This window comes from Chiroxiphia lanceolata, chromosome 8 (assembly GCF_009829145.1).
Source record: "Chiroxiphia lanceolata isolate bChiLan1 chromosome 8, bChiLan1.pri, whole genome shotgun sequence".
Classification (NCBI taxonomy): domain Eukaryota; kingdom Metazoa; phylum Chordata; class Aves; order Passeriformes; family Pipridae; genus Chiroxiphia; species Chiroxiphia lanceolata.
This window is the reverse complement of record NC_045644.1, coordinates 37,397,493-37,418,375: the sequence shown is the minus strand read 5'-3', so window position 1 is coordinate 37,418,375 and position 20,883 is coordinate 37,397,493. Positions and strand designations below refer to the sequence as shown.

Sequence of the window (20,883 nt, the reverse complement as noted above, 5' to 3'; positions counted from 1 at the left end):
CTCAAGGGTGATTAAGTCACTTGGCAAACGAGGAGCCCTCCCCTAGGAAGGTATGGGGGGGATAGAACCAGCCTGAAACACCATTTCCATTCACATACAAGTTTGTTCTGGCTCAGGTTTGAGTTGTTGGATTTTTTGTTTTGTTTTGTTTTATCCCCCTTTGGACAAACAGTGACTTTTCATGGAAAAAAACTTGAGTTTGACATGGACAACCCCGAACTGGAGTGTTTCTCGCTGGTGTAAATACCACCTAGGAGCAGTCAGGGTGGCACAGCTGGAAACAGACCTCTGCACCCCCACATTGTGCAAAGGGGGGGGGATTTGGAACATTTCTCAAAGGGTCACGTGCCAGAGCATCCCCCCCTCACCTGAGGGGCATCCCCCTGCTGGGGTCAGGCAGCGCCCCGTGGGATCATCCAGCACAAATCCATCCCTGGGGGGGGTGGAAAAGGAACTCCAAACCCCAAGTTTGTTTGGCAAAACCGTGAGAGGAGCAGGTTTTGGCACTGCCAGCGCAGTGTGTTGCTCCCGGGATGATTTACGGCGCGGTGACCGGGCTGTGCAGTCATCCCCTGCTGAGGCACATTGAGACTTGGAGCGATAAATATAGCTCATAAATACATGTATTTTTAAATATCAAGCTCCTAAGCACATGGAGGGGGGTGGCCCTATGCCTCCTGTGCTTCCAGCAGCAGCGTGACCCCCACTTGTCCCCTACCAGCCACTCCAAGGGAAGACAGGGGACTCCGCATCCTGTTTTTTAAAATTATCATGCCAAGAAAACAGTAAAATCCACCAAAACTCCCAAAAGTGAACACAGAGCGATGGGACAGCCTCTTTGGTGGGGGGGGGGGCAGCAAAACCCTCTGTTCAGAAAACACCCCTCAGTCTCAGCCCCAGCTGTGAAGGTGAAGCTCTGCTCTTATTTATAGCAAAACGGCCTTTCCATGGGAAATTTGGGGGCGTAGCAAGGTCCCTGGGGTTTGGCAGCTCTCTGCAAGGTGCCAGGAGCTTCCAGCCAGGCTGGATTAAGTGTCTCCCATGGCAGGGGGGTAGGCAAAGGGATATTTTGAGACCGAGGAGGCATCAGTGGAGCTATTTGTGGCACCAGCATCAGCCTGAGGATCCCAGGTGTCAGCACAGCACTGGGAAAAGGGAGATTTTGGGGACACAAGCAGCAGTAAGGCAAATGAGGATTTAAATCCCACAGTAATGCTCAACCCTCATGTTTTGCTACCAGAAATGACAGTGAGAAGTGGAGTTTGCTCCCTACCTGCCTGCCAGAGGACACTGCTCCCAGAGTACCTGCCTTTGTTGCCTCCCGGTCTTTGGCAGCTGCTCCAATTAGAAGCTTGGGCTAATGAGCTGATGGGCACCTGCAGGTGAGAAGGAACCAACACACACTGAAATTCAGAGCGTCTCCCATTGCTCTGGACCCAAAATGTAGCAAAACCACCCCAAAACCTGGGCCATGAACGTGCCTGGCTGCAGCCATGCCAGACTCCCCAGGGGCTGACTCACCACTGCTGGGAATGTGGCACTGAGGGGAAATAGAAGGGACGTGACCCTTGGCCTCTGAGAGAAGGGGAAAAAAAGGGAAAAGGGGGAAGTTCCCATCCCAAAACCTCCAGCCCTTGGGGGATGGGGATGCCGTGGGGTCCAGCCTTGTGCTGCCCCACGGAGGGGGGATGTGGGGAAAAGAGACCCATTTGGGAGCACAGATCCCAAATCCAACTGCAGTTTCCAAGTTGCTGCTGTCAGGATGCACATCCAAGCCAGCCTTTCCAGCCAGGACAAAAGCAGCCTGAGCCTTCCTGCCCACCCTGATGGGGACCACGTCCAAAGGGCACCTTCAATGCTGGGATGGTGCTGCCAGGCCAGTGGCACCCTGGGATGAGAATAAAGCATTCCCCAAAGGAGCGTGGCCAGAGGATGCAGGGAGCTGGCTAATGGGAGGGCAGGAAGGTGAGGTGCCCTCCTGGGAACATCCCAGCGGAACCAGTCTGATGCAAAGATGTCCTGCTGGGCATTTGCTGTCACCTTGCCAGGACCCACAGGGGCACCACCTCTTCTCCATCCCTCTCCCATCCCAGGGAAGGGGAAGCTCCCCCAGCACAGGGGTTTCCCGGGACGGCAATGACCCCAAATTCCATCCACTGCCTGCCTGTGTGAACACAGCGAGGAGCTGGAGCAAGGATCTGCGGGACACCGACACAGCCAGAGCCTTTCACATTATAAACATTTATTTATAGATGTACAATTGTATAATTAATTCTAAATCGAGAGATACAGCCTCTGTGAGCATCCACTGGGATCGACGCCTTCTCGCTCCTTATGATCCATGGGTATCTACTGGAAAAAAGAACGATCCAAAGGTTTTGGCGGGCAGGCTCCGGGCAGGGAATGCCGTCGGGCAACACATCCAGCTCCTTCAGCGAGCGGGATTTCCGTTCAACCCCGTCCCCATCATCCCTGTGCCTCCATCAAGCGCCATTTCCAAATGCTGAACTTCCACCCGCTTCCTTCTGAAGGTGGAAGAGCCATTTAAAAAAAAAAAAAATAAAAGGATTAAAATCAAAACCCCCTTAAAATCAGGTCCAAGCCACGGCTGGCTGTGGGGTAACAGGGCTTGTGGCCAGTGGGAGGGTGAGATTTCACAAAATAAAATAACAGCTGAAGACAGAGCCAGTGGCTTCCTACGGACAACGGGATAAAACCACCTCTGCCAGCCCACCCAGGAGCCGCCGAGCTTCTGATTCACTCCTCGAGCGTGCCGGGGGGACAGTTCTCACTGGAAATGTCTTTAGACACAGATGGAACTGCAGAGCAGCAGAACAAAATCAAAATCATCCAGTTTATCCCATGGGAGGCGGCTCTGCTCGTGCCAGCTTTGCTTCCAAGGGGTGGCTCCCGACCTCGGGCACCCTCCCTCCGGTGCTGCCCGGCGGTGACGGAGCGAGACACACCAGAGAGCCCAGGGCTGCCCTGATCCCCCCAGCAGAACCGCTTTCAGAAGCAACACCACACTCCATTTCTTGTGGATCTGCAGTATCTTCCAGGTCTCCTCAGGGAAACGTGGTGTTGAGGTGCAGCCAAGGCCTGGCTGCTCTTGGTGGGTGGGTGGGCGAGGAGCCCCGAGCGCGGGACACGCACAAAACCCCCCGACGAAGGGCGAGGCCGACGGGAAGCCCTGGTGGGAAGCCCTGGTGGGAAGCCCTGGTGGGAAGCCCTCTCCGCACGGAGCGCGCGCCACACGCTGATTACCAGGCAAAATTCCAGCAGACTCGGCGAAAAAAGAAGTTACGTGCACAGATGAACCCAACGACTGACGAGCACAAACCATCCAGGACAATCCTTCCCGTCGCCGACGCCGGCGCTCAGCTGACCCGCCGCGGCTTCTGCTGACGCTGTAAAACCACGGCAGGGCTCCGGGCGGCTCCCCCCGGGTCTGTCACCCCCTGCAGCTCTGCAGTTCCCCTTGTTGAAGGCAGGTACGGACATCCCAATCCCCGCGACCCCGCTGGGCCTCCTGAAAGCCAAGTACAGCAACTGCAACGTGATTCTTGTTTTAGTGCCGGGCAGGAAAGTGATGCGGAGCGAGACACCCCGGGAAGAGGCTTCCCCGCTTCCCTGTGCACCAGAACGGGCAGAAAACAAAATAATTTAATCATCCAACCCCTGCATAGTTTAAAAGTACAACATATATACAGCTATAAATTAATGCTAAATAGATTATGTTTTCTTCTTCTTTTTCTTTCTTAGAGTTTCCTTTTGTCACCAAATCGTCCGGTTTCTCTCTGCGTTGGCAGCAGCGAAGGGTCTCCTTCTGCTTCGCAGCTTCTGCAGTTAGTTTGGGTTCTTTTACACTCCATGTGTCTCTTGCAGGGGCTGTGGGATCCCAGAGCACGCTGGGGTGATGGAAGGGGAGGAGGAAGCCAGGCAAGCTGGGTTTCCTGGCCCAGTCGCTGCCCGAACGGCGGAGAGAGGCAGAGAGAAGAAAGAGGGCAGTTGTGCGTTGCTAATTCTCCAATTCCATTTTTTTAAGATAAGGTTTGATTCTTTTAAATAGTAAAGTCTGTCACCTCGGCTCAGTGCACTTCACCAAAAGTCTTCAGGCATTTCAAGAGTCTGGGAACAAAAGCGGGAGCGGTGTCAGTCTCTGGGCAACTCCCCCTTCCTTCCCCACCCCACAGCACAGGCAGCAGCTTTTCCAGGCTCTTTACAGACCACGGGGTGCAGGGAGGGAATTAAAGAAAAGCAGGTAATTAACACCAGCATGTGGCAAAAGGAGAGGCAAAGTCATCCAAACAAGAGAACGGGAGGACCAAGATAAGAATGGATCCAAAACCAGGATACACCAAAAAAAAAATGTGGCCCAGAGGATTTGCTTTAAAGGCCAGACTCTCAGCTGCCAAGGAAAATAAACCCCAAAAGTGCAAATCAAGCAGCTCGATGACCAGTGTCCTCAAGGAGTCCCTGTGAGTCGAAATGGTGTCCATACCACACCTGGTACAAGCTTCATCTTTTTCTGCAGAAACCCTGTTTTCAAATAATTTTGGGATAGAGGGACCCGCAGGTTTCACAGCCCACACTACCTGGTAGGCAAAATCAGCCCAGAAATTTAAGGAGAAAAAGGACTCCAAACCCTGTGCCAATTTCTTTTTCATTATTTTAGTGCAGCACGTCCGGTCTCACATCAGGGCTCTCCTTAATCCAAGCTCTCAAACCCCTAAATCTTCCAGACCTACCCCCTCCTTAGCTGCTTTTATTTAGATTCCCAGTTTAACCAGTAAGTTACTTCTACAACCTGCTGGGAATTCTGGCCATTTGCTTTGCTCTCCTTAAGCATCAGGGGAAGGCAACTGTGGGGGAGGGAACATCTGTTGGGTGGGACTCCGTTCCCTGTCATCACATTCACGTGCCAGGGATAGCAGCTTTTCCAGTAAAACAGGCAACAAAGCAATCAAAAAAGGGTTCATTAAAACGTGGAGGCTGGATGCCATGGCTGGTAACAAACTGCCAACCAGCCAAGGTGCTCCCAACCTCACCCAGGGATCCCGGAGACCCAGCACTGACAGCACCAGAGAAAACAGGGACGGGGAGAGCCGAGGGTGCCAACATGCAAACTAAACCAAATCAGCATCTCGATTAAGGAGTGAAGGCTCGGTGGAGGGGGCGCTTCCCGCCCTGTGTGCATCCGAGGAGACTCGTGGAGGTCTGTGTCTCAGCCAGGGATTTAAGTGTTAAAAGCACTACGGTGGCTCCCGGGGCAGCCCCTGCTCGTACTTGTGCTGGTGCCGGGCGGGGCCGTGACTATCCGTGCAGGGAGGCCTGGACGTCTGACAGTCTGCTACAGCTGGGGGTGCCCATCTTCTGTGCCCGCTGGTACAGGTCCGAGTCCCCGAAGTAGCGTGCCCGGTACAACAAGCCTTCCTCTGCACAGGGAAAAGCCCAGCGTTAGGAATTCCGCCCGGGATGAGACCCACTCGCCCTGCCCTGGCCCCCCCACGGGCTCTGCTGGGAACGGGAGGCACCTCCAGCATCCAGGGCGAGGTGAAACACAGGATGAGGCTGAGGAAATGGCCCTGTGGGACAGGATGGGCGTCAGAGCTGCTGACAGCTCATCCATCCTGGGAAAGCCTCCGGAGCCCGGCGGGACCGGCCCCCAGTCCCAGGGGGCACGCAAAGGTTACCCCAGCACTGGGGCATCGGTCTCGCTTGGCAACACCCGGGGCTCCAACAGCCCCTACGGCACTCCGGGCACTGGAATCCTACCCCAGCCACAGCTGTGGCCATCACTTGCTGGGAATGGGCAGCCAGGGAAGTCAGGTTGCCCCCCTCGCTGCCCTTGCCACACTGTGCTGCCAGGATGGTTGGCAGGGTCATCTGTCACACCACCCCTCCCAGTCCCACACGCCCCCACAGCCCTCAGAGCAGGGCTGGGATGCACAACACCACGGGCAGCAGACTTTTCCACACAGTCCTTGGAGAACTGAAGTATTACACACATCCTAGAGGCCTTTTCCAACTTCAATGGTTCTATGATTCTACCTTCCCCCTCCACTGGAAATCAGAGATATCCTGCTGACAGGGCAGGGGACCCTCCGGGGCACAGCTCTTGTCTGACCAGTTCTACAGCAGCATTAGGAACCAAACCAAAACAGAGCAAACCCCACGTACCGGGTCTGTCATGAAGTCACAGACTGAAAGAAACCCAAGCCAACAACACAGGAAATATGCTGGCACCGTGTTAAAGTACAACTCTAGCACAGACTCTCCATTCCTGCCCCCCCACTCACTCTGCTGCTTCTCTTTCCAGCAGTTATTCCGGAGGTTTGCTATGTAGTCGTCCTCCACGCTCCGCTCCACGTTCTTCAGGTTCGTGCCCGTGTACTCGTCTGCAAAGTTCTCAGAGACGTAGTAGGGGACTTTCAAGTGCTCTGTCAATCTCCTGTGTATGTGACCCACAGACCTGGTCCAGGGAGAAGAGCAGAACAGTGTAGGAATTGCTCCAAGGGCACAGCAAAGCCCCCCACAGCGTGACGTGATTCCAAACCGCTGGAAACATCCCTCACTCCCAACCAGCCCCAGGGAAAGGAAAAGCATTTCTGGTGGAAATGAACTGCCAACACAGGGAGAGAGAAGCTGCCAGGCCTCCAGCTCGGTAGGCAGTGCTCTGAACACAGACATAGCTCCGAGGCAGATTGCCCAGGGCCTAAACCCACTTAAAATAAAGTGTTCTCCAGGATTTTCAGCACTAATTAAATCTCTCCGCAATTTCCTCCGCTCACAAAATTAGACCTGCTCTGCACCAACCAGCACAGAGAGCACTTTCCAGAAGGAAATCTCTTCCTCCCCTGGCCCTGTTGATGTGCATTTTAGACAAAGCCCTGACATTCCAGCAAACCTAGAGATCTTCACCGGGGTGTGTGGGAGCTGGAACGCAGGACCCGCGCCCAAACACTGCATTTGTCAGGAACGGCTCCACCTGGAGACGTGCCCCAAGTTCCCCATAATAATAAATACCAGCTGGCTGCTGCATTTAAAAGCCAACCTGATCCTTAAGCCAGGTATAAACATTAACTCATCTGGGTCGCCCTTCAGTCTGTTATCAGGGTTTACAGGAGTGATTCAAAGACTCCTGCACGTTTCACCAAGGTCCAGCTCTCGGGGATGAGCAGCAGGTCACCAGATGGCCTCAACAGGAGCAAAAAGCGCCCCTGGGATTTTTCAAGGCAAAGGTGCAGCCTGGGAGAACCCAGCTCACTATGTGAGCTGTGAAGGCAGAGCCCTGAGCTCCCCCAGAGTTCATACTCCTGTGTAAAATGAACTACATACAGAGTGTGCCCTCACGGGAGGAGGACTGAGGCTGGCAGAGCTACAGCAGCATGTTTGGGTGTAAAGCATGAAAATAAGGGCACAGGGAACCTGCCACCTGCAGTCAGACGTGTAATTAAGTCGGGTAAGTTCCATGAGGTGTTACTGAAGAGCAGAGTGGCACAGCCAGGCCCGCAGCCAGGTAGCTCTTCCAGCAGGAAGCTGCTTTTTTGGAAGAGATTTACAAAGGTCACGGAGTGACAAATGGTTCTTTAGGACTCTGCCCTCCTCAGTGACAGCTCCACTACGGAGAAGTGGCATTAAAATCACCGGGTTCGACGCTTCTGGCCTCCTGCTCGCCGAGCTCAGGCACAGCATTTCCCTTCTCAGCACAGCACAAGCTGCTGTGAGCGGTCCAGCAGCTCCTCCTGCCGGCACGGCACCGCCTCGTCCCAGCTGAACTGCCCTGGTCGCTCAGGAAGGAGGAGGGAGGACTGGATCAGCCCATTTGCTTCCCTTGTCCAAATCCAGACTTGGAAATTGGGTTGCTTGCTGCTACCCCAGCATGCAGAGACAGGGACAGCACAGGGAACACGGAACAGAGTAGCAGAGAAACATCTGGGGCTCAGGGATGGCTTTCCTCTGGCAGCTGGCAAGGCTAGAAGCAAATCCCTGCCCAACTTCAAAACTTCCCTCCCCTGAGTGTCTTCTCACCCCACAAACTCTTCACCAGTACAATCCAAACTGGTATATATGTAATGCTTAATTTTACAGTCCCGATACCAACTGTGGAAATCACAGCTCAACCCTCTCAGAACAACCCTTAACTGTGCCAAAGCCACTCCATCTTTGGTTCCAAGCACTAATGTCACAGTCTTTTTACCCTGAATCTGAAAGCTAAGCTGGGTTTTATAGTATTTAACATCATGCCCCACCCCTGGAAGTGTTCAAGACCACAAAGGATGGGGCTTGGAGCAACCTGGTCTAGTGGAAGGTGTCCCTGTCCATGGCCAGGGGTGGAACAATATAATTTTAAGGTCCCTTCCAACCCAAACCCTTCTGGGATTCTATGATCAATGGCAAACGTTGCTACCTGTGAAACCAAGCAGGAACCCTGGGCTGTAACCAAGTCTGCCCTCTTTAAATACACATAAGGAACTTCCACTGAACACACACTAAGCTTTTGTTAAGGATGATGCAAGCAGCCAGAAATCAGGCCTGTTTTCCCACTCTGCTGTCACTGCAAAGTGACTAAGAAGAAAGACTCATTCCATTTGTCAGCCAAGTGAGCAGATGGGGCATTTCCACAGGATCTAGAAAGAAACAGTTTCACTTTTGCATCGTAAATGCCTGGCCACTATTTCATGGCAAGATAAGAGTTCAAAAACAGGGCATTTCTCTGGGAGTGTCTTTTACTCTACAGGAGTGCCTTTTATTCCTTCTTCTCTTCCTCTGCTGCTTTGTACTAGGTATAAACTGAGGCTTTCATGAAGAACAGATCTGGCTTTTGCTTTTCACTGCCCAATTTAACTCTACACCTCAATTTGTTCTCCATGTGGGATCTTGGTGTCGGGCTGGAGCCTCCCAAAACCATTTTGCCTGTCCCTTTCCGGGAGGACACAGCCAGCTGTGGGTAAGGGCTGCAGAAGGTCCCTGTCAAAGAACACCCTTCCCTCAGGGAAGTGAGAAACCTTCTCTGTCCCTTCCATTTCACATCTGTTTGAGAACCAGGAGGCCAACACTGCTGTGTGAGACAGCTGACAGCAAGAGCAAGGGGTCAGGAGAGAAAGCAACAAACCAAAGGAAAACAGGGAAAACAGAGAGCAGAGATCCCTGTCCCCCCACGCCCCCTCCCCAGCCGGGGGGAACAGGTACTGACGGCCTGTGGCTCAGACTGTAGGGTGGGCTGGAGACCATCATCTGGCTGAGAGCAGACACAATGATCAGGATGAGGATGGGCATCAGCTGGACAAACAGCCCCAGGCCACCCTGTGGGAACAGAAACACACAGTGCAGTGCCAATCCACACCCCTGTGCCCCAGGATCCCATAGCAGTGCAGTGCCAATCCACACCCCTGTGCCCCAGGATCCAGTGCAGTGCCAATCCATACCCCTGTGCCCCAGGATCCAGTGCAGTGCCAATCCATACCCCTGTGCCCCAGGATCCAGTGCAGTGCCAATCCATACCCCTGTGCCCCAGGATCCAGTGCAGTGCCAATCCATACCCCTGTGCCCCAGGATCCAGTGCAGTGCCAATCCATACCCCTGTGCCCCAGGATCCAGTGCAGTGCCAATCCACAGCCCTGTGCCCCAGGATCCCATAGCACTGCTCTCCCTCCCTCCCAGTGCTCGGACACAACCTCCACTCTCCTGCTTCTCACAGGCATTTGGCTCAGGAGTAACTCAAAATAACTGGGGGGAACCCAGCAGCACACTGGGTACTGTGACTCTGAAGGTCCAAAGCCACTGGATGTGACAAAGGGCAGAGGGGACTGGCAGGAGGAACCTTATGAGGGAATTCCAGAAGCCTCACGCCCATATTTTGTTTTTCTAGAGTTTTTGCTAGAGAGCAGGACTGGTTTTATGGAAAGCCTTCTCCCCTTTTCAGCGGTGGATGAAAGCAATTCCCCCTCTCCCTCACCTCCCGAGCTCTCTCCAGTTCCAGCAGTGTACACTCTCCCCTTTAAGCTTGGGAAAGAAATATTCAGGAAGTTCTTGTTTGTTTGTTTTTTAAAAATAAAACTGGCTACCCCCCTGACTCCAGCTTTCTGTTCAGGAGGGTGGCAGAGAGCAGCACCATTTCCCAAGCCAGCCACAGCAAACAGCTCCCAGTTCACATGCTGGGAACACCTTTAGCCTCCCAGCCCCTGGTTTGCTGTCCACTTACATCCCCCTGGTGCTCCCTCCTGTCCTGCCTCTGGTGGTAGGTGTATCTCATCCTGCCATTGCTGTACACGTGAACGTTACCTGCAGGCAAAGAAAACTGTTACACCAAAGTCACAGTGTGGAGGGTGGTGCTGGCTGGCCAGGAGGGAACCACAAAAGGTGGCCATGATCCATGGCACTTGCTGAAACAGGAGCATTCCTGAGGTGTACTGAGTGCAAACAGAGCGGGCACAGAGGTATTTCTGTCAGATTTTGCAGGATCATATGAAAATTCAGGTTGGTGGTGACCTCAGGAGGTCCAACCTCCTGCTCAAAGCAGGGTCAGCTACACAGAGAGAGTACCTTGTACAGGCCTCCTCTCTTCTGACTGAACTGCCTTTAGATTAAACCCAATTACAAACAGAAATAATTCTGGTATTTTTTCCACCCTGAAAACAAAGCTCAACCATGTCTTGTTTTAAATATCAAAGCTACAGCTGCAGGGGGAGCCTGGCTGAGAGAGCAGCCCTGGATTCCCTCGGGACAGTGAGGAGAGGGGAAAAAAGGACTAAGCCAAAATAGCAGTGTGCTGGTTTTGCTGGAGTAGCTTGGCCTCTCTGCCAGGCAGAACACCAGTGCTGCAAAAGGCTTCCAGATGCCTGTCATTGGTGTTGGTGTGTTAATTCCCACACACTGGACAGGAGAGAGCTACCAGAGCAAATCTTCTTCACTGAAACCAAGTTATTTCTTTTTTAAGTTGGTCCACAGAGGTCAGACAACCCTTGTCTCCACTGCCAGTCAGATACAACCAGAGCAAGGACAAGTGAGTCTTCCAAAAGAAGACCCTTGTCCTGATGTGAAATCTGTGTCTTCCTGACTGGAACTGAGCAAGTGAAGGAACAGGCACTCAGTTCCTTTCTGCTGTCCAAGCCACGATGAGTATTGTGGATAGACAGGATGCCGACTTCATTCTCAATTCAAGAGGTTTAAATTGTGCTGTAGAAACACACTTTCCTTTTCTGGGACACGGGGGAGAGCAGGAAGTGGCCAGTGATCTCACAGAAACTGCTCCAGCTGCGTGGTAGAGCAGATAGAGATCGGGAGCAAGGCCCAGGGTTTGCTCTGATAAGAAGATTTAACTTCTCAAACCACCAGGCAGAAAAGCCTTCCTCAAAACAGGATTATTTTTACAACAATCCTTAAAACAAGTAATTTTTTGTTCTAACATCCAACCCAAGCCAACAGCAGCTAATGCTGCCAGCCATGCAAACAAACACCTGAAGCTGGGAAGAAGTCCAGCTCTCATGGTATTTCCTGCTGGATGCCAAGTTCTCCAAGTACCCACCTGAACAACTTAAAAACCTCGAGGTGTTCAGGTCGTGGCTGAAGGAGAACCCTCTCCCATCAAGCCCAGCAACCCCTGCACGGCCAAATCAATCCCTACTGCGCTGTCACTCTGCCAAAGCATCGCGTCCCGCTCAAAGAGATTAAGGTTTAAGGTGCTTACTAGAGGGAAAACCACCACCAAAAAACATGTTGAAGAGGTCCTCGGGGGAGATGTCGGCCTCAAACCCGCGGTGGAAGTCCGAGTGGCCGTGCCCATGCCGGGCAGGGTTGAGTTTCTCATCTCCAAACTGGTCATACTGCTTCCTCTTCTCCGGGTTGCTCAACACCGCGTACGCGTTCCCGATGGCTGCAACAGGGACAATAAGGAAGCAATTAGCTTCTCTCTCCTGCACATGAGACATTCAGCCCTGCACACTGCCAGGACTCGCCTTTCTCCTCACACAAATGGGATTCTCAACTACCCACGTCTTTTCAACGGGCCACTGGTGACCTGGCACACGTCGCTGGCAAAGGCAGACAGGAGGAAGTCACACCAAGAGACTCCATGAAAAGTCCCTTAATTGATTCGAATGAAGGAGTTATGATATGACTGGTATGAATTTGGTGCATGTCCTTAGGGAAACCCTTCAGCTGTAACCGTTACAGGGAAATAAAACTGCAGTTGACAAATTTTATTCAAACGCGGCATTAGGGGAATTCAGTGTCGGAGCATGAAACCAGAACTGCAAACAGTTTAAATATGGGCCAGATCACTGAAAGAGACTTTAAAACTTTCCATGAAAGCTGGTAGGGAAACATTAGCTAGAAGTTGTGTCTGTCAGCTACGAATTTCAAAATTTCCAGATGCCAGACGTAAGGTGCATAATTACAAGGACTGTTAATCAGTGCCTGTGACGGTGGAAATGAACTGGAACTGAAGTCCTGCCAGTTCCCAGAGTTTCTCTCCTTCCAGCCTTGGCAGTCTGAGCCCTTCTCCCAGAACACCTGCCTGCCACCCTCCTATTTCTGTACTTCCCTCTCGACATGTTCCTGTTTCCCACTTCCCCTCTGCACCAACCCACCCGAGAGCCTCCCTCTGTTGCAAGGAGCCAAAATGCCCGTGGCAGCGACTGCCTGGTGTGGGAAAGACAGGAGTAGAAGGGATAGAGAAGGGAGAAGTAGAAGGGATAGAAAAGGGAGATTCATGCCCTTTTGGAGGAGATCAACTCCAAGATTCAACATTTTCCCCATGGTCAGATGGAGGTGTACGGTTTCCTCTTGGACTAGAGACTGGGAGTGTGGAGGATGTAATGTCAATACACTCCTTCTCCTTCTTGGTTATAATTAGTGCACACAGAGCAAACAATTCCAGAGCCAGGCAGGGAAGCTGGTGGACAAGGAGTGACTCAGAGTGTATGAACCACACAGCTTGAAAGAACCAGCCAAACAATGAGAACAGAGCACTGCAGGGTTTGTTCACTGTCTGACTTTGTGCTGACAAAGCCAAGAAATGCCTCATTCCAGATCAGGATTTTAGCTCCTAGTAACCAGGTTCATCTCTTTTTTTCCAGCATCAGACAGGCAGTGATGCAAATCTGCCACAGGCTGCAGCAAACTGCAACTATAAACTGAGACACTGGCTCAGGACAAGACACTTTATCAGCACCCTCTGGGGAGGTGACTGCCAAGACTTCAGGTAATACATCAACGTAAGAAAAAATTAACTAATACACTCACTGCAGTGCAGGCTCCCCCTTCACCCTCTGGAACCAAACAGCTGGAGTTCAGCAAGCTGGGAGCTCAGCTTGGGGGCTGAAGGACAGGGAGCCAAGGAGGCAAGGCCTGGAGGAGATAACCCACGAGCAGAGAGCTCTGCAGCAGGGGATAAAGGGCACCTTGCTTAACACACCTCTTCTGGCACGTAACTCTTGTCAGAGCCCTCTGCAAACATCATTATTGGAGATTACAGGTGAAGAAACCTGCCTTTTGCCAAAGCAGGGATCCAAGGATGAGCCACTGAGCAGCAGCTCTGCACATGCAGAGCTGTACCTGTCTGCAGATGCTCTTTCATCTGCCCCCCACACCACACAGGCTCTCCCAAGTAGCTGGGGGTCAGCTCACTGTTTGCTAACACTTATCAGCTAAGGATTTAAGTCTTAAAAGACTTGAACAAACCTTACATAAGACTTTTACTGCTGAATTCATGTCTGCAAGGAGCTCACCCCAATACTGTATCAGTACACTCACACCAGGCCAGCCTTGCTCCCTGCTCCAGCAGAAGCCTCATGCATTTCACTCCCCAAATCACAGAATGGTTTGGGTTGGAAGGGACCTTAAAGACCACCTAGTCCACCCCCCCTGCCATGGGCAGGGACACCTTCCACTATTCCAGGTTGCTCCAAGCCCTGACCAACCTGGCCTTGGACACTTCCAGGGATCCAGGGGCAGCCACAGCTTCTCTGGGCAACCTGTGCCAGGGCCTTACGTCCCTCACAGGGGAGAATTCCTTCCTAGAAAATGGCCAGAATCAGACCACTTTTGTGGCTTTAACACCACAAAAACAGTGCTGTACAGCTGGTATCAGAGGGTTCCACATTTAGCTCAACAATAAGAATCAAACTTGCACAGCTTGCAGGGGAAAATGGGGTTATACGTTCCAAGCATTGGCCATGTTCCACGTCTTGGAAAATCACTCCAGTTTTAAGGTATCTTATTACCCAGGAAACGTTCCTGCTGCATTTGCAGAGAGGCCCTGAGAATGGGGCTCTTTGCAGCAGAACTGGAGCTCCTGGTGACCTTTTTTGAGTTCTGGCTGGGCTCAGTTACACCCCAGAAACTTCCACGTGGGATTCCCATCCACCAATTCCATCCACAGCCTTTCACAATGGTCAGGTGCTGCCTAGAATGTTTCTCTCAAGGGGTTCATGAGCCCAAGAGCTGCCTCTGGTGCTGCACAACTCACTGGGTCTCTCCTGGGTTTGCCAGTAGACAGGGGTGCACCCAGAACCTGCAGGACCTGGGGCTTCTCCCTGTTAAGTGAACACTCCTGCACCTCTACAAAAAACCAGGATGCTTCCCTCACATCCTGAGGGAATTCCCTTCTGAGTAGCGTGGCAGGAGGCTGGAGCAACACACAGGAAGGGCTGCTGGGAGAAAGGGAAGGAAGGCTGCTCCTTGCCCCACTGGCAGAGGCAAATCCTACCCGCACCAACCTGTGCTTATTATTTTAAGCTTATGCTTCGTTCATGATCCAACCAGCTCCGAAGAGAGACAACTTCACAAAGAGCAGCTTGATTTCACTCCACCTGACCCGGGAGGTTGTTTTTAGGAGCTGTCACTAGCCCAGCTCAGTGCCACTGCCTGGCAGTCGGGGGCAGATCCCAAACCTGGAGCTGCCTTTACCTTTGAAGGCCTCCGTGGCCCCCGGCGCGTGGTTCTTGTCCGGGTGGAACTTGAGTGCCAGTTTCCGGTAGGCCTTTTTCAGGTCCTCGTCAGAAGCTTCTCTGTTTACTCCCAGAATTTCGTAGTAGTCTTTGCACTGCTTTACCCTGCCAGAGGAGAGGGGAGAAAACGTGGAGTCTGAGGAGTGCAAGCCCCTCTGCCCCGAAGGCGTGGGCTCCGTGACACCACGGCCTCGGCGGCGTCGCGCAGGGCCCTCGGGGTTACTCAGCCCTCACGGGGTGACCCAGTTGTTTTCACCGACTCATTCCGGGTGTGACAAACACTCCCACGGAACGAGTCGGGCCAGTAGAGGTGGAGGGGCCTCTCCTCAGGCCCGGATATCACCCGCAGAGGAATAATGGGACTGGCAAATAAACCTCACACTCATCACTCTCACGCTTTGGAGGCTCTTTGGGAGGGACTACAGGATCTGGGGGATATCTGGGCTTATTTGGCATTTTCCCCTTCCTCTCTCCTCAGCTAATTCACAGACCTAAACCTAACAGCTGAATTCCAGAGGAGGAAGGAGGGAGCTGCCCAGGGTGTGCAGTCCAGTTCCTTCCGGGCACACTCACAGCCCAGCCATGGTTTTCTGCTTCTCACATGACTCATCTGAGACAGAATCCAGCAGGCTGGGTTTTTGGAGAAGTGGATGATGTAAGAAACCCCCCTGCAAGTCCCTTAGAGTGGTTCTTGTGCAATTCAGGCCATGCCCATAACCTCAAACAACATTTACCAAGTGACTGTGCCTGGGGATCAGTCCTTCAGCTTCCAGGATGTGCAAATGGTAGAAAGGAATAAAGGAAAGCTTGAAACAGGGTTTGGAAAACGGGCAGACCCAACTCAGCCGCCTCCCAGGGCTGCTGGAACCATAAATCCTCCCGGGTGTGCTTTTAACACCACTCCACGTGGTTTCAAAGCTGGAATCTTTAGAACACTGTGAAAACCAGAGTGGTGCCACACGATAAAGTCAAACAAACTGCCCCAGAGAGCTGCTCACACACCTCTTCACTGCATCCACCTGGTCCTGAGTGTAGCCCTTGGGGGCCTCCCCTCCGGCCTCTCCGTTGGCTGACGGGAAGTCCCCGCTCATTTTCCTGAAGGGGGGGGTTGTGGACTCCCTGGACTGGGACTGGCCATTGGCCGACTGCTCGCCCTTGTTGAGTGACTCCAGCAGGACTGGAACGAGAAAAAGGTAAAGAATAAAGAAAAAAGGAGTTAAGAGACCATCAAGCTCAATCTGCCCCTCCAGCTCGACCATGAAGAGACCCCTCTTCGTCTCTGCCACTGCTCTAAGACCCCTCACCCTTCCTCAGGAAGACCCCCACCCTTCCACCCAAGGGGACCCTCCAGCTCCTGCTGCTTCTTGCCCAGATGTGCTGAAGAGATTCCCTGCTTCTCCCAAAGCACACAGCCTCCATAAAACCCCCAGGACTACCCAACCAGACAGCCCAGGAGCCACAGTAGATCACCAAAGTGGTGCATCCTTGTCCTTTTCCCCTCCCTACATCTCTCCTCAGCAGCAAAGTGTGCCCAAATTTGTCCTCTAGCATATTATAAAGTGTATTACTCCTCTTTATCTCCTCCTTTTGAGAGTCTGCTGTGCTGGGGAAGTGATGTGACAATGCTGTATCTTTAGAGAGCTTAGAGAATGATTCTGTGGGATGCCAATCCCACAGGGACACTCCTCCTTTCTGGGGACAGAACTGCAGCACTGGTGGCTGCCAGCACGACAGGCCCCGTCACACCAGTCACACTTTGTTCTCCTCTCTTACCCACAGACCAGGAGCAGCTGTGAAAACCATTTTCTTGCTTAATTACTGAACAGAAGTTGCAGAAATTCACTTTCCCTTTGCTTTTCTTCCTCACAAGGCTCAGGCACTGTCCTCCATCCTCTTCAGCCAACAGGGGACAAACACCCAGGCCTGGCCTAACCACACAGGAGACACAACCGAGGCAGACTCCAACATGGAATATCTTTCCATCATCCCTGGCAGCTGGATAGCCACTATTTTTTAAATCTGACTGATTTCTTCATCAGAAAGAACAGGCACACGTACTATGATTAAACCCAGACATATTATTTACAGAAGCCTCAGTATCCTGAGCTTGCAGTCCTTTATCCAGAGCCCAGAACTGGGAAGGATGTTCCACCTCCTCCCATGGATTGCACACTACAGACCTTGCACTATGGGGGTATCACCTTCTTAAAGCCAGTGCAAACAATGCTTGCAGGCCAAGAGATGAGCCAAGATATCCAAGATATCCTATCTGCCCCCAGAGCTTGGAGGGGTAAGAAAAATCCACTCCGTAATCCAAGAGCCAACAGGGGATGAGGGATAAAAATGACAGTGGGGTAACGAGCAGTAACTCACTGGGTGAGCTTTTGAGCTTGGGGGGGTTTCACTAATGTAAAAATAATTTATTTCAGAAAAATAAATCCTTCCCTCCCTCATATTCACACCACTCCAGCATTCACAGAATCACAGGCTTGGCTTTTGCTCCTAGCAAACATGGAGCTTTTAAATTTCGCCTCACAAGGCTGTTCCCCCCCGCCCCCTGCTCCTGCTGCTTTGGGCTCAGTTCCCCATAGCCTACCAAGAGAATTTTAGAATCACAGAATGGTCTGGGTTGGAAGGGACCCTAAGGATCATCCCATTCCACCCCCTGCCCTGGGCAGGGACACCTTCCACTAGCCCAGGTTGCTCCAAGCCCCATCCAACCTGGCCTTGGACACTTCCGGGGATGGGGCAGCCTGTGCCAGGGCCTCACCTCCCTCACAATGAAGAATTTCTTCCCAATATCCCACCTAACCCCACTGTCTGTCAGTGGGAAGCCCCCAGGATCAGCCCAGCACTCGGGGGGTTCTGTGTCCCAGCACACACGGCCGGGGCACGCTGAGCTTGTCATTAACCACCACCCCAAAGTGCACTTCCCAAATCCAACCACAGAAATCCAGGGGTGACCACAGCACAGCTCCATTTGGCTCTGCAGCCCCAATCCTGTTGCTTCTGCACCCCAAAGCCATGCTGGTGCCCCGTGCAGCCCCAGCACAGCCCAAATCCATGGGCTCCTGGGATGGACAGAGTTGAATTAGTTTTCAGTTCTGCCACCTCAGCTCCACTTTTCCTCGCTTATCAGCCAACATTTGCCCAACAAAACTTCCCCAACTCCCACTCTGAGGTGGCTGGGGCTGCGCTGACACAGAGGGTTTTTGCTGAAATCCCCTTGCAAAACCCTCCCCTGGCCCCGTGACGACACCAAAGGCCCAGCTGGGGTCAGGGTTTGCAGCTGCACAAGGGCCACGTCGCTGAGTGTTGCCAAACCCCCTGGAACTCATGGGAAAGAGACTTCCCAGGAGCTCTGGAGACTCAGTGACCTCCGTGGAACCGCAGGATGTACGGCAGCATTTCCCAACTCCAGACACAAAGGGTCCTTGGATGTGAGACTTGGCTGGGGCTGGCCACAAATTACCACGTTGTGTTTAACATTAACCTGCCCCTGCTGCCCCCCCCGGCCTCTGCCTTCCTCCAAAAGTCACTTTTCCTACGCAGTAATTTCACAGAAGTATAAATTCCGAGGAAAGGAAGGGCAGGAAAACCATGCTGCACTCACAACAGGCTGACACACCGTGTTTGGGGGAGCAGGAAGAGGCCTGAGCAGCCAAAAGGAGCATTGCAGGAAGCCCTGGGACACACAAGCTGCAAAGCTCAGCCAAAGAATCCAAACTCAGATGAGATCAAAGTGAAAAAAAAATAAACCCACGGCCCTTTGTATAAATTTCCAGTACGTCAGAACAGGCAGGGAAAGGATTGTGTTTGGTTGCTTCCAAAGACCACTTCCCACGTTCACTAAAGCTTCCAGGAAGTGAGATCCTTCCTCAAAACTCCGAAGGCCTTCAAGGAGGAGGGTTATTCTGTTACACGTATGAGGGTGTGAGCTCAGCATGGCCTGTCTGTCTGGGAACGGTGGGAAACTGCTGGAGGAGGAACAGGAGAGGGAGAGGAGGAACAGAAGAGGGAGAGGAGGAGGAATATGACGAGGAAAGTAGAAGGAACAGGAGAAGGAACAAGAGAGGGAGAGAAGAATAAGAGGAAGAGATGAGGAGGAATACAAGGAGGAGGAATAAGAGGAGGAAAGGAGGAATAAGAGGAGGGGAGGAATAGGGAAGAGAGGAATAGGAGGAGAGGGAAAGGAGGAAAAGAAGGAGGAGAAGAGGAGTAAGAGAGGGAGGAGAGGAATGGGAGCAGGAGAGGAATAAGAGAAGGAGGAAAGGAACAGGAATAAGAGGAGAGGAATAGGAAAGGAGAAATAGGAGGGGGAAAGGAGGAACATATGGAGGAGACGAATAGGAGGAGGAGGAGGACGAGAGGAATAGGAGGAAGAGAGGAATAGGAGTGGGAAAGCAGGCATAGGAGGAGCAGGAGAGAAGGAGAAGGGTGAAAGGCTTTCCGCAGCCCCCCGAGAACTTCTCTCCCGCCTTGTCAAGCCCCGCAGCGCTGCTCCCACCAGCCCGGCGTCAGGGATCCAGGGAGCTCCCGGGGTGCCCCTGCCCTCCCCGGCACTCTCTTGCCCGGGCCCCAGTGAAGGCGAGGGGTCGGTGCCGGGCAGTGCCGCAGCCCGGGGGTCACCGGGACCCCCGACCCCGCCGGGCCCCGCCACACTCGCTTTCCCAGCGTGCCCCGCGCGGACTGCGCAGGCGCGGTGCGGGTGAGAGGTCAGGCCCGGCGGCGGCCGCGCAGGCCGCGCTCCCCCCGGGTCCCCCCGCCGCGGCCCCGGCCCCGCGCTCACCGCGGACCCGCTGCGAGGGGTACAAGCGCTGCGCCTTCTCCAGGAAGCGGCGGGCCTTGTCGGGCTGGTTGGCCTTGGCGGCGGCCAGCGCGATACCGATGCACCGCTCCGCCTCGTCCCGGTTCGACTCCATGGCGGCGGCGGCCGGGAGGGGGGGGGGAGGCAGCGGGGCGGGACCGGGCGCGGAGTGATGACGTCACCAAAGTCCGCCCGCGGCGGGGCGGGGCTATGATAGACATCTTGGGCGGGGGAACCTCCGGGGAGACACAGACTGGGGGGGGGGACTGGGATAAAGAAATTGGAGGCTACGGGGATAGAGGGACTCGGGGGGACGGGAATCCCCCCCAGCCGGCTCCCCCCTCCCCAAAAAGGGCACCCCCGGCCCCTGGTGCAGGAGGGGAGGATTAACCCTTTCAGGAGTTCTCTCAGCTCAAGTTTCCTGCCTTTTAAACAGCTCCTGGGGCTCCAGGGCCTGTGCCTGGAACAGCGGAAGGAAGATGCTGAAGAGGGAGGAGGCTGCTCTGGGCTGCTCCATGGATTCAGTCCCGCTGGGGATGGAACGGCCTCAAATTAGTTCCAAAGGAGAGAATGGTGCTATTTCCATGGAGGCTGTCCATGGGGAGCACAGCCCCTCCTGCAGAAAGGGGGACAAACCTGCACCCCCACCTTGTGGCTGTGGGTTGTGACATGTGTGAGACATGGGATCCAAACCCGAGTGGAGCAGGGAAATGAGGGGAGGAAGGACTTGACAGTAGATGGAATGATCTCCAACAGCGGGATCGATATCCTAGTATGAATCATGGAGTGGCTGGGCTTGGAAGGGACCTTAAAGCTCATCCCCTTCCACCCCATGCTGTGGGCAGCCTGGCCTTGGACACTTCTAGCGATCCAGGGGCAGCCACAGTTTCTCTGGGCAACCTGTGCCAGGGCCTCCCCACCCTCACAGGGAAGAGTTTCTTCCCAATATCCCATCTAACCCTGCCCTCTGGCAGTGGGAAGCCATTCCCCCTTGTCCTGTCACTCCAGGCCCTTGGAAAGAGTCTCTCTCCATCTTCTTGTCTCCCTTCAGGCCCTGGAAGGCCACAATCAGGTCATCCCAAAGCTTCCCCTCTCCAGGCTGAACAATCCTAGCTCTCCCAGCCT

The 20,883-nt window shown here is 53.4% G+C and overlaps 1 protein-coding gene across 2 annotated transcripts; it reads right to left on the bottom strand.

Moving 5' to 3' along the window:
* Positions 1–2,509: 2,509 nt before the first annotated feature.
* Positions 2,510–19,909, bottom strand: DNAJB12 (DnaJ heat shock protein family (Hsp40) member B12). 2 transcript variants are annotated; one of them, XM_032695001.1, is made up of 9 exons: positions 19,741–19,909; positions 15,954–16,128; positions 14,911–15,056; positions 11,690–11,875; positions 10,205–10,284; positions 9,197–9,306; positions 6,300–6,472; positions 5,287–5,435; positions 2,510–4,128 (listed from the first exon to the last, which is right to left on the bottom strand). In XM_032695001.1, exons 1-8 carry the CDS (start codon positions 19,871–19,873, stop codon positions 5,314–5,316), a joined length of 1,125 nt encoding a protein of 374 aa, XP_032550892.1. In that variant the 5' UTR covers positions 19,874–19,909; the 3' UTR covers positions 2,510–4,128; positions 5,287–5,313. The 2 variants fall into 2 exon arrangements, with proteins under 2 accessions (XP_032550892.1, XP_032550891.1); XM_032695000.1 differs by having other exon boundaries at positions 2,510–5,435; positions 19,741–19,901.
* Positions 19,910–20,883: the final 974 nt, after the last annotated feature.